Source organism: Hylaeus volcanicus, chromosome 3 (genome assembly GCF_026283585.1).
Source record: "Hylaeus volcanicus isolate JK05 chromosome 3, UHH_iyHylVolc1.0_haploid, whole genome shotgun sequence".
Classification (NCBI taxonomy): domain Eukaryota; kingdom Metazoa; phylum Arthropoda; class Insecta; order Hymenoptera; family Colletidae; genus Hylaeus; species Hylaeus volcanicus.
The window spans coordinates 17,527,055-17,542,580 of NC_071978.1; the positions used below are offsets into that span (position 1 = coordinate 17,527,055).

The 15,526-nt window shown below is 32.3% G+C and overlaps 2 protein-coding genes across 2 annotated transcripts in view; both read left to right on the forward strand.

Annotated features, from left to right (window-relative positions):
* The window catches only part of LOC128873796 (uncharacterized), a 131,023-nt gene extending 125,626 nt beyond the window's left edge, over positions 1-5,397 (forward strand). The window contains exons 7-8 of the mRNA XM_054117651.1: positions 1,327-1,842; positions 3,280-5,397. Of these exons, the coding sequence (XP_053973626.1) occupies positions 1,327-1,842; positions 3,280-3,732 (969 nt within the window). The 3' untranslated portion in view covers positions 3,733-5,397. The remainder of the gene's footprint in view (positions 1-1,326; positions 1,843-3,279) is intronic.
* A 6,802-nt stretch (positions 5,398-12,199) lies between these two features.
* On the forward strand, positions 12,200-15,475 carry LOC128873799 (DNA polymerase delta subunit 2-like). The gene is made up of 6 exons (XM_054117661.1): positions 12,200-12,527; positions 12,888-13,189; positions 13,268-13,478; positions 13,542-13,749; positions 13,930-14,222; positions 14,306-15,475. Exons 1-6 carry the CDS (start codon positions 12,311-12,313, stop codon positions 14,422-14,424), a joined length of 1,350 nt encoding a protein of 449 aa, XP_053973636.1. The 5' UTR covers positions 12,200-12,310; the 3' UTR covers positions 14,425-15,475.
* Positions 15,476-15,526: the final 51 nt, after the last annotated feature.

Below are 15,526 nucleotides of genomic sequence, written 5' to 3' on the forward strand. Positions count from 1 at the left end.
CTAAATTCACATCTATTTTATCTATCTCTGTTGTAGAAACTAATAATAACTAGACTACTTTGAAAATCAATATTTCACGAAGATGTTAATAATGTCTGTGTTGATATCGATGTCTTAAATTGTATAAATTAATCTATTTCCAAGAGTTGTGGTTATTATCGTTATCATGTTAAATCTGGAGATGACATGAAATCGATCTTACTGAAAATTTACATTTCTCCTAAGATATTCTCGATCTCAAATATTTTTAATTTATCCAAGTCAAACTCATTCTTCGTAGAATATTTTTAAATCTTCTGAAAGAGCTATTTCAACCCCTCAATGAATAAAAATACTTTTTCAGATGAACTGAATACAATTTTTGTGTGTATTAAAGTAAATTAGTAGCAATATTGAAAATCGTACAAGTAACTTCCAAATGGCATAACTCGGTCTAAACAAAATCATAGACATTTTTTTTTAAATTTCCGAAAAGAATCAGTGCAATCTAGGTAACCCGTCAAACAATCAAATTTTAATAAAAAAAAAGTACTTGGATGTTATCAGGACATGAAGATGTGATATCAACTCCCATCCATTTTGCATTAATGTTTTCGTAAAGTACAGATAATTACTTACAAATTAAACAAAATTGTCTCAATACAATGAAAATTGACGGAGTTATTCATATTTGAATAATTTTGTTGCGTAGTATATTCACCACCTAATATTAAATTCTTCATTTACATTTTACAAGCAACGTTTCCCCTTCGATTCTTAATAAAGCCAATTTCAGATAATTACCTACAAAATAAACAAAAAATTGTCTCGATGCAATGAAAAGCGTCAAAGTTGTTCGCATTTGAAAAATGGCAAAATTTTGATGAATAATTTTGTTGCGTAGCATATCTACCACCTAATATTAGATTCTTCATTTGCATTTAACAAGCAACATTTCCTCTTCGATTCTTAATAGAGTCAGTTGCAGCTAATTACCTACAAAATGAACAAAAAATTGTCTCGTTGTAATGAAAAGCGTCAGAGTTGTTCACACTTGAAAAATGGCAAAATTTTGATGAATAATTTTGTTGCGTAGCATATCTACCACCTAATATTAGATTCTTCATTTGCATTTTTCAAGCAACATTTCCTTTTCGATTTTCAATCGAGCCAGTTGCAGTAATTACTGAACTCTTGTTCGCGCAGCTCCAGGAAAGTTTTCCTTCCGGCGTGCAACGTCCAAATTGATTAAGCGTTTCGTTTCGAGACGAGCACGCGAAACAAGCAGGCAATGCGGATTCAACTTGAAAACAAAAAGATAATCGTTTCGTTTCCCGCTCTGATAAGGTACCCGAGTATCGGCAGGTGAGGAGGGGCCGCATTGAAGACAAGTTGGGAAGCACCAGTTGCGTCGGTGATTACCTCGCTCTGATGGAGGACGTGGACGGGCAGATTTACGAAATTTCCAAATTCTGCGGCGAGGGCCACGTGCCGCGAATCCTCTCGCGCGGGAGAAACATCATTATAGAGTTCTTTGCCGAGCAGGACGGCACGATAATGCACGGCGGTTTCCAGTTGTCGGTCCAGGAAACCGAGGACGCGCCAGGCGTGAAACGCGATAGAAATTGCGAGTTCGTCTACAAAAGCACCGAACGAACCAGGGAAAATATCAAGTCGTTGCAGAGCTGGTATCCGCCGAACACTCTTTGCAGTTACGTTTTCATGGGGAGGTCTTCCGAGAAGATCTCCATTCACATAAAGATAATCAGAAACGAGCCAGATCAGGACCAACTCCCCCAGAAGCGGAACGTTACGCTGAATTACTGCCACGGGAACGAAATTGCTGTTTACAATGGCATAGAGGTAACTATGGTCGAAACTTGACAAATATAATTGAATGATAATTAGGAGATTATTCACTGTACATTTAAAGCATTCGTCGGGAAGAGTGCTTTAATTGGTCGCTCACGATTGCGTTGCAGCTTGTTTTCCTTTGTCGAGAAATGAATGAATTTTATTATATTAATACATAAGGCTCTTTTTCTGACCAGTTTCGAGGGAATTTTTATAATGTTGTCTTGCTGTTTTGTAGCCGAAATACTTTGATACACGGGCTGTTCCACTTGCTTGTGTGTTTTATAATACTACAGAGCTACTTTCGTCCGTAGTATTGCACTTATCCGATTCTTTCTCTTATTTTTCGTTACTTTATTTTAGGCCATAGACTTTTCGATACTTTATATTTATTAGTTAACCCTAACCCAACCTTGAATATCTCGCGTGCTTTTCGTGATAGGAAGAAATGTTAGAGAAAAACATTGTCTGGTTTGATGCGGATCATACTATGATAGTCGAAACAATTACCTTAAGATCATACTTTTCGAGATTTCAAGGCATTGGCATTTTCTTTAAATGGAATATGGTATTTTCATTGTTGTATTCTTGTAATTGATAAACAAACAAATTCAAATCGGTATAATACGTTTACTGTGTACGTTAGAATATGATTTTATAAGAATAACTCCTCGCAAGGTCATCCGAAGAATTTTTCTTCTAATCAAGAACAAGATTACAATAATGAAAATACCCCAATACATTAAAAAAAAAAATGCCAATAACCTTGAGAAAAAAGAATGGTCTGACTATTACATGGGCCCCTTAAAACTGTTCAAACAGTGTAACTTTGTCCTATTTTGTTTCATAAAACCAAAAATAACGGAGATATTTTGATTTTCACATTTAAATGCTTCACCCTGTATTCTTCATACATCAAATTTTGCTTAGAATGACGCACAACTAATTACACTCCATTACTATGTTAACCATTCTATTGTCACGAATGCTAAGCTTAGATTATTTTCGAAAATGAAATCCTTAATTTGAGATTTGAGAATCAGGTCACCTTTGCATCAACGGCAATCATGTTATTGACATTTCGAAAGAAATTAACCCTTTGCGCTCGAGTGGCGCCTCTAGGGCGACACAAGTAATTTAAAAGTGATTTTTTTGAATGTACAATTTCAATTTTACATATATCAGAATACAGCTAATTATTAATTAAAATAATAATACATTGAGTCGTGAATGTTCGTAGATGTTTCTTTTCGAAGTAGAGTTTCTGGTTTTACAGAAATTTATTCTAAAAATGGCCTGGGTTTGATTCTATAGAAAAATGCCTCGAGCGCAAAGGGTTAAACCTAAAGAAAACCTAGTGGTGACTGAGAGTCACCTCTCGAGTGCAAAGGGTTAGAATGACCCCGAATGTGTTTTGAAACGAGTCTAACGAGATGAAATTTCCAGGCAAACAACAGCGTCCTGATGTGGTCCTACTGCGACGTGTCCCATCAGGACATCAACAACATACAAGTTCCTCTCACCTCCACCGGAAATGAATTGTTGATACAATATTACAGCGCTAAGGGCTCGTACGACGGCCAGGAGTTCACCTACACGATATCGTATAAGTTCGTCAAGAAGGTACAGAACTTTACGACCAGACGACAAGTTCAGGACGACTTCAAACTAATCTCGCTCAGGCCGGTGAACTTTTCCGTGTTGAATCTGAACGAAAGTGAAAACTGCAACTGCGATTTTGGCGATCGGATTGGAAGCTTCAAGAACTGGTTCATGGTCCTCGTCGTCCTCGGGATCGTATCCTTTCTCGGAGCCATTCTGACGATAATCGCGCTCCTCGCCAAGTGTATGAAGACAAAATCGATGGAGAAAAATCTCCTTCAGACTCCAAAATTATGAATTCTATCAAATATGGGGAAAAACGTCCTGATATAGATCTTCACGTGTATCTGTTAATTGAAGAAGACTGGTTAAGGGAGGAGACCGCATTAGGAGTCCAAGTATCAAGTGTTCCCTGAGATCTTATCGTTATTCAAAATCAATGAAAACTTTTGTTTACATTATGAACACGTTTACTAAGAATATCAACAAAATTTCGATCAAAAAGTTGGACATTGAATTTTTTAGGAGTGTTTAAAGAAAAAGTATCAATTTTCTACACTTGTTTGTACAGCTTTTTGCAATAAGAAATCATTCGACTTTTTTCATTCGTATTCAAAATATTTAAATAAAGTAAACATATATAAAATTCGAACACAATCGGTCAATTAATTTTTCAGTTATCATTCCTACAGATTGAAGAAAATGTTTAAAAGTAAAATATGATATCCCAAAGATTTCTGTGCGAAATGAATTGAAAAAATTATCGAATGGACTTTAAAACATATACGAAATATTCTCAAAGTTATAGCAACATTACATAAATTCTTTATAAAAACAAAATATCTCAAGAAACACTTAATATTTGGTTTCTCCTCTTGAGAGGGTGATTACGATGCAAGATTTAAAAAATGTTGAAAATTATTTCTTTAGATATTTTTTAGGTTTGAGTATTTAATATTTCGGACGATTCGAAAAATCTTTTTATACTAAATGTAAGGTGGCGTTCAAAGATAAAATAAGCACCCTTAGAACTTTTAAGGTGAAGATTTTCTAAAAGAGGTTTCAGGATTTTGTTCTTTAATAAAAAAAATATAGAATAGTATATATCTAATTTGTTGTATTTTCAGTAAACGTACACATGATTAGAATTAAGCATCCGTATGTCGTTTAAATGTCCTCCATGACTACACTGATAAGCATATCTTTTTATTAAAAAACAAAAACTTAAAGGTTCTTTTGAAAATCCCTTTGTATCTCTTTCTTCTTCACAAAATCCGTGATATTTTCAATTCAAAATTCACTAAACTAGAGAATTATCTTATTTTCCTTCATTACATGAAGGAACGAAGAAATGAAATTTGCCAATCGCAAATTTCATTTCTTCGTCAAATTTCATTTTCATTTAACATAATGACTATTTAATCACTAAATTCGATTAAGAAGGACGCGAGAAATATCAAAGTCCCATCCGAGATTCGAACACCAATCGCTGGAGACAAAGAGTCCAAAGCACTGGCCATTACTTACAGCGAGATACTAATTATTTTCCCGCTGAAGACTGCATAGTCTGTATTTGTAAATACATAGAACACTATACATAATTTTGTATGTTACTACACTTTATATCGAGCGTACACCAAGGAAAGTAACTTGTAACAATTGTCGTTAATAGATAAGCAGAGTTGATGAATAACTTGGAACCAGACCTGGGCAAATTTTAATTTTGAAATGAAAATAAGAAGTAACTATTTAAAACAATATATTTCAGACCGTTACTTTCGATATAGTTATTTGAAAATAAGAATGATATTGTTGCATTTGAAATAATAGCTATTTCAAATAACGAATTATTTTTTTATTTAATATTTAGCACGTTGACTGACAGATTAATGATTGTGAAAATGTCTACGACGATGAAATTGTATTTCTATACAATTAGAAATTATATTCGGTAATGTAACATTTGGAGCAGTACTTATTTTTGCAACCTTTTTCAGATTTTCCAATCTTATCCACCTTTATTTTCTTTAACGCCCCACCCCTCAGAATTAATTTATTTAGCTCCTTAGTTCCTCAGTATGCATTAAAAGGAATTTATTTTAAATTATCTTTACAGCAATTTGCTTTAAGTAAAGCTGTTTCTTCAAAAAGTTCTTCTGTAGGAGACTTCTGCCTGAGTTGCTTTAATATTGTCGCAAAAAAATTCAGAAAAACGTTTATTATAGTGTTCTTCTTCTGTTCTTTTGATTTCCCCTGATATAATCTTAAAGAACAGTTTGATAATTATTAAAAATAATTATAATACGAAATGATATGTTATTCGACATAACATTTTACATAACGTTATTTAAAAAATGATTACATGTACAAAAATAATTATGGAACAAAATAACGTGTTATTTGAAATATTATTTCAAGTAATAATGAATACAAATTTAACATAATGAAATGAATACAACAATTACAAAAGAATTAATTATTAAAAATAGTATTTCAAGTAATATCATTTCAAAAGTGCCCAGGTCTGCTCGGAACTTATCGAATCGCATTGTAAATAAAAATTTCCGCTCAACATATCTAGCTAGAAGATAAGAAAATTGCCATTGTTGTAATGATACGTGAGCCTGTCGATGGAAAAGGCGTAAAAAGTATGCACGTAACGGAAACTAATACACTGTACTATTTGTTAGGAAATGTAAGGGAATATCATCGCTAAAGGAGACAGCTTTAAATAATTCTTTTCGTGAATAGTTGGTGAACAACCATTGCCGTATTGTATTATTTTGCGAAAGAATCGGCGTTCCTTGCGTACGATATAGTAATCAAAATAAACGTGTAAGCCAACCAATTTCTTTTCGTAGGAACAATGCAGGCCAGCTACCTCAGTAATCGGACGGTTGAGGAAAAGTACATTTTTCAGTTGTATCCATTTTAATTAGAAGAATGGTATATCGTTGATTTTTCTACTTTCATTTCCAAAAACTTTTTTGGCAAAAATTTTTATTTTCGGTTCGGTGAAATAAATGGACCTAATATACTTTTATTTAAAGAAAACTATTTCAATTAGATAGTAAGAAGATGATCCAATAATTAATTGGACTCTTGAAATTCACGCTACGTCAAAAGTTTAATAATCGTTTATAACGCAATCGTATTTTAACGTTATAAATAAATAAAATTAGCATCAATTTATTTTGAATTAAAAGATAAAATGATTGAACAAAAAAGTCTAATCAATTTCGCAGTATTCATACACTTTACTAACATTGTTTCAAGCTATATTAATATAGGTGTCATTCTAAAATCATTTAAAGAAAAACACATTAAAATTTTAGTGATTATTTTTTTAATTTCGTAGTCCACTGTTCAGAAATTCATCCACTGTATTCAGAAATAATTTAAATATTATCATTAATATCGTTTCAATCCATATCAATGTAGGTGTCATTTTAACGCCATTTGAAGAAAGACACAATAAAAATTTGTTTATCATTTCATTGGATACATCATGTAGTTTGTAGAACCACAAAGAATTTGTAAAAAATTCTGTCTTTCTAACACATTAATACTTTGCCAAGTGTCCGATCACTGGGACATGTATGATTAGTCGAACAGCTACCATATTATAAACACCTCTCATACAATCAAAACTCATCAATAGACTGCGGATATTTATGCAAAATAAAATCTTTATAAACGTACCTACAAAAACTGAATCTAAAGAGGAATTTATTTTACTCTACAAGGATCGTAATATGAACTTTGCTTTCTATATTTTTTATATTATTGGCTACTATGTCCATTCTATAGTTTCTTGCACGTTCAGAATTTCTATAAATGCATAAAAATCCGCAGTCTACTCATGAATGTATAGATCACATCTGATGATGAATGGAGTTTTGCTAGCGCATAATTATTGCGATCACTTAGTGCTGGATTCAAACCTTGACGTCCACGTCTGAGCAAACGAAACATCCGATATAAAGCATTTGAAACGCATGTGAATTTAAATGTACATAATAATTTATCGTAACCAGAAACATCCGGATTCCTGAGTCGAAAGGGCAATTAAAAAAAAGAAAACGCGTAATGTAATCGACTTACAATTAGCAAAGTAAGAAGATCTCTGCGCGAAATTTCGAAACGTAACAAAACGTCCAGATTATCGAGTAAATACTTTTTCCAAAGTTCTCTAAGAGTGGTTTACTGTCAATCGTGTTAAGTACTTTCTAATAAAGGGTGGAAATTCAATACCAACTTTTTAATTCGTTAAATTAAAATGAAAACATCAGGCGTAAGATTGTCATCGTGTTATTATTGCAGAATCAAAGATTTCAATCACAGCATGATCGAAAATGGACAAACACTACTCTAACCATAACGAAGTTAAATCATTTGAAATTATTGCTGTGGTTATTAACGGAACAAAAAGATTTACAATTATTATGTTAAATTGTATCGATATAATAGAAATGTAGAAAGAAGAAGAACAGCATGAATGATCTTTAAAAAAAAGTGTAATCGAACATTGTACCACGCTAATGTTATATAAGGGGAACACGTACTTATTACCTAACGTGCTGAAAATAGTGAAATCGATATAAAATTTGTTTCTGTTCCATTTAATTCCAGAGTAAAGCCCACTACGACATGTAGTAATTCGTTATATAATACATATAATATTTTCATAATTTGTTTATAAAAATTAGCTAAAAGTTAAATTAAATAAAATGTACATCACTTTTATTTCATTTTAATTTTAGTTTCAATAACGTTGGAAGATTCATAATATTTTTGATACATTCGAAAAATTCTGGTTTGTTCTCGCGGTCAATTTGGACACACAAAAAAAAGTACAAATTGGACTGAATGCGACCAAACGTCTCAAAAGCTGGACAATTTTCTTTTACTGGTTTAACATAAAGTACAGATAACGTTAGAAGTTAAAGTAATTGTGGCGAAGATCATTTTTTAGGGAAATAACGAAATTACGAGAGGAGGCACGGCGACGAAGAGTAAACGAAAAAGAAACGAGCTAAATATTATCCGATGTTCGTGAAAAGTGTTCAGAGGGTCAGCGAAATTCGGGAAATAAGCAGTGGACCGGGTAGATGTGGTTGTAAACGGGATGAAATACGTGCGAACGAAGCACTTGGCAGCGTAATGTCTTACGAGATAAACTATCGCCCCATTTGTTGCATCTCGTGGCGAGAGTTCCTTTGTACGTGGAGGGAAAATGATCGCGAAACGGCGTCACGCAAGGGATGATTCGAGCAGTTACTTCAATGAAACAAATAGTCTTCGGACTCCTGAACATCGCGTGGACCAGTATTTTCCAAGTTACGGTAGAATAAATTGTTCCACGCGACGCGAACAAAGTTAATGAATGAAAAAAGTCGTGTTGCTCGTAATAAAGAGCTTAATTTGCTGCTCGAACCCACTGAAATGTCGACTATCAAACTCATCTTTATAGAAGTTCTACGAAGCTGAAGTTTCGTTTTGAGACTGTTGAGAGTTCCAAGTATAACATTTTTCGTAGCATTTCCTTTTGTAACTTCACCAAACTTCATGAATTCATCTAGAATTAATTTTTGTTGTACTTTAGTGGAAACCCAAGTTACAGTGGAATAGATGTTCGAAGTATACAGGGTGGTAAAAAAAAAGCATTCAATATTTATATGGTGTATAGGGCACACTGTATTGAGTAAAAAAGCTTTAGTAAACATAGGTCCAAAGGTCAACCGTTTCTGAGATATAAACATTTTTGTTTGCTAGTATCATGATTGACTTATTACTGGGTTTTCGATATTTATAGAAGATTTTCCACGTGTCCACCGCTCATTTCTGTAGACACTTGGCATCTTCTTCTTACAGAGTCGCGAACTCTCTCGAAAATCCCACATTTCTGTCGAATTATTTGACAAGCATAGTGGATTCCGTTACGTAGTTCTTCTAAGTCATTTATCGGCGTGGAATACACTTGGCTTTTTAAATATCCCCATAAAATGAAGTCCAGAGGATTTCAATCGGGGGATCGAGGAGGACATCCAACTGGTCTACCACGTCCAATCCACCTTTGACCGAACACCGTGTTAAGTGCTCTCTCATGATACTAGCAAACAAAAATGTTTATATCTCAGAAACGGTTGACCTTTGGACCAATGTTTACTAAAGCTTTTTTATTCAGTACAGTGTGCCCTATACACCATATAAATATTGCATGCTTTTTTTTGGACGCCCTGTATAAGTGTTAAGTAAAGTCGTATCGAACTTAATTGACTGCTCATGGTCACTTAAAATGTCGACTGTCAAACTCATCTTTATAAAAGTTCTGCGAAGCTGAAGTTTCGTCTTGAGACTGTTGAAAGTTCCAGATATAACATTTTTCGTAGCATCTCCTTTTGTAACTTCACCAAACTTCATGAATTCATTTAGAATTAATTTTTGTTGTACTTTAGTGGAAACGCAAGTTACAGTGGAACAGGAGTTCGAAGTATAAGTGTTAAGTCATATCGAACTTAATTTACTGCTCAAAGTCACTTAAAATGTCGACTGCCAGACTCATCTTTATAGAAGTTCTACGAAGCTGAAGTTTCGTTTTCTAACGATTTTCTGCAATATCCAAAAGATATGGCGATTTTGACTGCAATTAATTTGGGAAATGCATTGATTAACGCTGAAGGGACCATGTAATGGATCAATCGCATCGACAATAGGCACGACATGTAAACAACATTTTTAGTTGAACATTATGAAGTATTTATCTTAATAATTTCAATTCTCATATTTATTTAACGATAGACGAATAAACAGTTATTTATCTTTTACTCGTTATTCGAAATTTTTATCTAGAAAAAATTTCAAATATTTATCTAGATTAGAATTTTACCACTTCCTCCAAAAATATATTGTACTTACTCATCGCCAGTCAAGGAATGAATCAGTACTTCTTCGCATAATTTGCGAAGCGAGACACTGAAAGATCGTCAAACAAACGTACAGCTGTTCTGCTGCAGTGTCAAATAATGATTCGTTAAAATGTTCCTAACTCATTTTATAAGTGGAGTTGCAAGAGTGTTACCAAATAGGTCTTCTAAACGTTCGTTTCATTGTCCTTGCATCTATTCAAGTGTTACCGTCGAATCCTAAGTTCCACCGCAATTTCTAACCGTGGAACGTATTTTTATAAAAACGCAACGTGTAAATGTGATAACTATTTAATCGAATTATACATACGCCCAGCAAGCAATCGTACGACGACCTGTAATTGTGTTAAATGAAATGCAAACACCTTATAATAAAAACAAAACTGTTGCTAATTGTACACGACCGTCTGATTTTCTTATTCTAATTCTACCCGATCTTTGTTTAATATCTTTTCTTTACTTTAAACTGTAATATTAAATTTAAATGTGTGCGCCGACGGAAGTATTTTGTTGATAAAAAAGCAAAATCCTAAAGCCTTGTGTAAAAAAAACCATTGCGATGCTTTGATTGTTTCATGTAAAAACATTTGATTCCATTTAAGTGGAAAATACAATTGCATTTTACTGTATACTTAAAAATGCATCGTACGTGTTACAATGGGGTAACAAATGATATTCAAAAAAATAAAAAACAAAAAAATGAATGTTATTGCCATCTAGCAGCGAAACACCTGAACTAATTTGGACAACTTATGCAGCGCCATCTACGGCAAAATCCCCAAGTTTGTCGAGAAATAGTTTTCCTTCTCACCGCGAGATGGTGCCACCAATTTGTTTGTTTGTTTGTTTGTTTGCTTGTTTGTCTGTTTATTAGATTAAAGTGCGTACATTCGAAGCTTTACTTTGCACTACTATGTGCTGCTCTCTTTATACATTTCCTCTTCTAAACTTTTTACATTAATATTTCTTAATCTCTATTCTTATTGGCTTCTTTTATAATTATTATCGCAATAAGGAATAACATACGCCACCAATTTCTGCTAAGACTATAGCAACATATTACGCGTGGTGATTATGTAAGAAATTGGTGGCACCTAATGTAAAAAACTGTTAACAGCGGAGTGCAATACTGGCAGTAATCCTGGGCACTATAATAAATTACATTACAAATTACATTACAAATTGGTGGCGATACATACAGTATTACAGAAGTATACTTAGAATAAAAAGAGAGCCCAATATGAAGACTGAGGATTATTAGGTTGTAAGGAAAAAGTATATATCTTCTAAGAAGATTCTATTTTTGTCTGTTATACAATAAAATATATGTATAATATAAAATAGACGAGTTACTATTTCTACATAAAGTTTATTAACATAGTAAAATAAAGAGTATGACAAACTCGACTTACAAATTAAAAAGTTTATTGTTCTGTTATTCCTTATTGCGGATAATAATTATAAAATCAGCCAGTAAAAATGGAGACTAAGAAGCATTAATGTAAAACGTTTAAAAGAGAAAATGTAAAAACAAAGCAGCACATAGTAGTGCAAAGTACTTCTTCGAATGTACGCACTTTAATTTAATAAACAAACAAACAAATTGGCGGCACCATCTCGCGGTGAGAAGGGAAACTATTTCTTAACAAACTTGGGTATTTTGCCGTAGATGGCGTTGTACTACGACGAAACCAAAAAACGGGAAAAAGTATCTAGTAGTTCTCCTAGTTTCCGTTGGCAGCGCCAGGTTTCTCCTGCACAGCGAACATGAAAGATTCCGAGAATAATAGAGAATTTCGTCTCTGTAAAATTACTCTATGACGAAGCAATATATGTCATACTGATTTCATACAAAATTGGCGGCAAATTATAGAAAAGTGTCGAATAATTCGTGACTAACCAAACGTGAAGTATTTTCTCAAAATTTATATACATAATTTGACATCAAAATGGTTCATAAAACTAACGAAGAATTCAACGAGTTATTAACGAAACCACAAAATGAGAAACCACAAATATTTGAAAGGAAACAGGGTGAATATAAAGATCTTTCGAAGAAATTTGTGAACACAAAAAGAGATTATTCGAAACAATTTGCACACATATACGCTATCAGGCTTGCTGAATTGAGAGACGTTCTGATTCCGCAAGTTCAGGCTAAATGGGGTATACATTTTTATTTTTCAACACATATTTATTTAAATGAATATTTGAAGGATGTTGATAGTAATATAGAAATTACTTTATGAATGAAACAATACTTTCCTTAACATTATTTGAGCATATAAATAAACAGAGTTAATGTCTCAGAAACTTACTAATTTTAAAAGTACAGCCAAATCTTGAACTTAAATCATTCCATAATATGTAAATTCAATTACAAAAGAGTTACTCTTATAAATAGAAAGAAATTTGATGTTTCTGACAGGTATTACTGATGGATTTATGAGTAATGTTAACTGTGTTGATTTATACAATTACATATCACTGATTCATTATTATTTAAGCAGAATTTTATTTGTGTAGGAAATGTTCCCATAGTAAAATTAGCTGACTTAGAAAAATTAGATGGTCAGCAATGCATAATAATTGGTACTCTTTATAAACACCAGCAATGGAAGCCATCAATCTTACGTGAACTGAGTGAAGAACATCAGCTTTCTGTTCCCAGTTGTAGAACAAATTACTGTTCTGAAAAGGATCAGCCTTTTTTGGAGGATGAAATGTTACGTATTAAGTTAGTAGGTGAAGAGGTTGATTTAAAAAATATTGTTACTGGAGTGGTCTGTGCCATATTAGGCAATGAGAATAATGATGGAACATTTACGGTAATTATTGTTTAAATGAACAAAATTGTACTTTCATTTTGTAAACTGTGAATAACAATAATAATACATTATACTCAGGTTAAAGATTGGTGCTTTCCTGGCTGTGCACCAAAAAAATCTTTACCAAAAAATTCATCTATGAAAAAATTAGTAATTGTATCTGGATTAGATTTGTCCAAAAGTCTTCAAAACTTAGGAACATGCCTTTTTGTTGAATGGTTGTGTGGAATGGTTGGTAATCCAGAAGAACAAAACAATAGCACTTCTATTATTTGTCTTATTATAGCAGGTAAATTAATTGTAATACTCTGCAGTTGGTTGAAGCCATTAATTAATTATTTCCTATTATTAGGTAATACTATAAAGAGTAATGATACAGTACACTCAGCAGCAGATACGCTAGCTAAAGAAATAGGAGAAGTGACTAGGAGTGCAGATACATTTTTAAGTAATTTAGCAAAGTCTTGCTCTGTCACTTTAATGCCAGGCGAATATGATCCTACCAATGCTATGCTACCTCAAAGGCCATTGCATCCATGCTTATTACCTAAATCATCTAGGTATTATTTTCTGTACATATCAATTCTCCAAAATAGCCGATATGTTCTAATATATAGATAAACAATGCTCAATTTAAATATTTTATTTTTATTATGTATTTTAATTTTATTTTAAGAACTGTTCTCTACGGTTCACTTATGTTTGTCATTGTACAAGCTTCTTCTATTTCTGCCTTATAGACTTAAAAATTTTAAAAGTACTGCAAATCCATGGATTGGTAAAGTCGAGGAACGAATCGTAATCGGTACTAGCGGTCAGCCGATCGATGATATCATCAAAGCAACGGGTGAAACTAATATTTCACCTATCGAATGGTTAGAGAAAACTCTACTATGGAGACATATATGCCCAACTGCTCCAGACACATTGTTAGCTTGTCCATATCACGAAAATGATTTATTTATTATGAAAGAATGTCCAGATATATATTTTGTCGGTAACATGGATAAATTTGAAACAAAATTGTGGAAAGGTTTGTGTATTTGTTGACAATTATTAATTTAATATTTTTTATTATTTCGTAATACATAGTTTAATTGGTAACTTAATTTTCAGGTGATGAAAATCAAATAGTTAGATTGATATCAGTTCCACGTTTTAGTTCTACTCATACTGCGGTAATAATAAATTTGGATAATTTAGATACGCAATATATTTCTTTCGGTAATGCATAATAAATACTTAATATATTTTTATATTTTTCATATAATACTCTATTTTTTACTTCGATTTTATATAGATTTTGCATGCATGCATATAAACTTCTCCATATAATGTAATTTTTATAAGCATTAAATTATATTTATTTAATTAATCCACAGTTTTTTCATTTATCTTGCGTCGAACTTCATTGATGCGAACTTTAACTGATTTCGTAAAATGCTAAAAATGAGTACTAAAATAATATGAAGAAAAAACATGATCTATTGATGCCTATTTATTTTTATTCAAAATGTGATGTACAAAATCTAAGCACACGACTTTTATATATTTGTATGCTTGACTAAATATAAAGTAATGTAATAAGAAAGAAATTACATGTAATATCACAGATTATTAAAAAATCGCGAAATCACAGTGACATAAGATTTTAAACAATGAACTTGTTACTTCAACGTGACGTCATGTTTTATAAATTATAAATAGTAAGAACATAACAGTCAAAATACAGGATGTGATCATTTTTTTAACAACAGAGTTTTATATTGAATCCATTTTTAATATTTTACTTGACTGTAAAAACTAAAATGACCTAATTATATATGATACCTTTATAACTCAATGTTCTTACCTGCACATATAATGTGAAAAAAAATAAAGCGAATATACAAATTCTATGTAGCTATGTACAAATTCTGTAAAGTAACTGTTTTTGACTGTTATATGAGATGCGATAATTATGAAATCATTTAAAGAAATCATAATAAACGATATAAGAGAAGTCAAATATAGAAATATAGTAGCGTACACAGTACAGGGACAAATACAATAAATTATAAGTGTTTGTAATAATTTGAGTCTAGTCGCGTGCTTTTAATTACTTTACAATGAACATTACTTGTCGCAACTAGAAAAAATATGCAACGTCGAAAGTTGATGCTACAAAATGTTTCGGTTGGCACTTTTATTCAACGTAAGAATTTCATTATAATATAAATACAGCTTTTACTTTCTCATAAAATTGTCTAATTCTGTTCATACGAGATTCTAATTTTTGACGGACTATGTCCCATTATTATTTATAACAGTGAAAGAAAAACATAACAATATCCTTAT

Excerpts from the sequence above, each read along its gene's own strand:
- LOC128873799 (XM_054117661.1), top strand. The coding sequence starts at position 12,311 with ATGGTTCATAAAACTAACGAAGAATTCAACGAGTTATTAACGAAACCA. Across the intron at positions 12,528-12,887 it reads GCAAGTTCAGGCTAAATGGG|GAAATGTTCCCATAGTAAAA; the intron begins GTATACATTTTT and ends TTATTTGTGTAG. Across the intron at positions 13,750-13,929 it reads TTATTACCTAAATCATCTAG|ACTTAAAAATTTTAAAAGTA; the intron begins GTATTATTTTCT and ends TCTGCCTTATAG.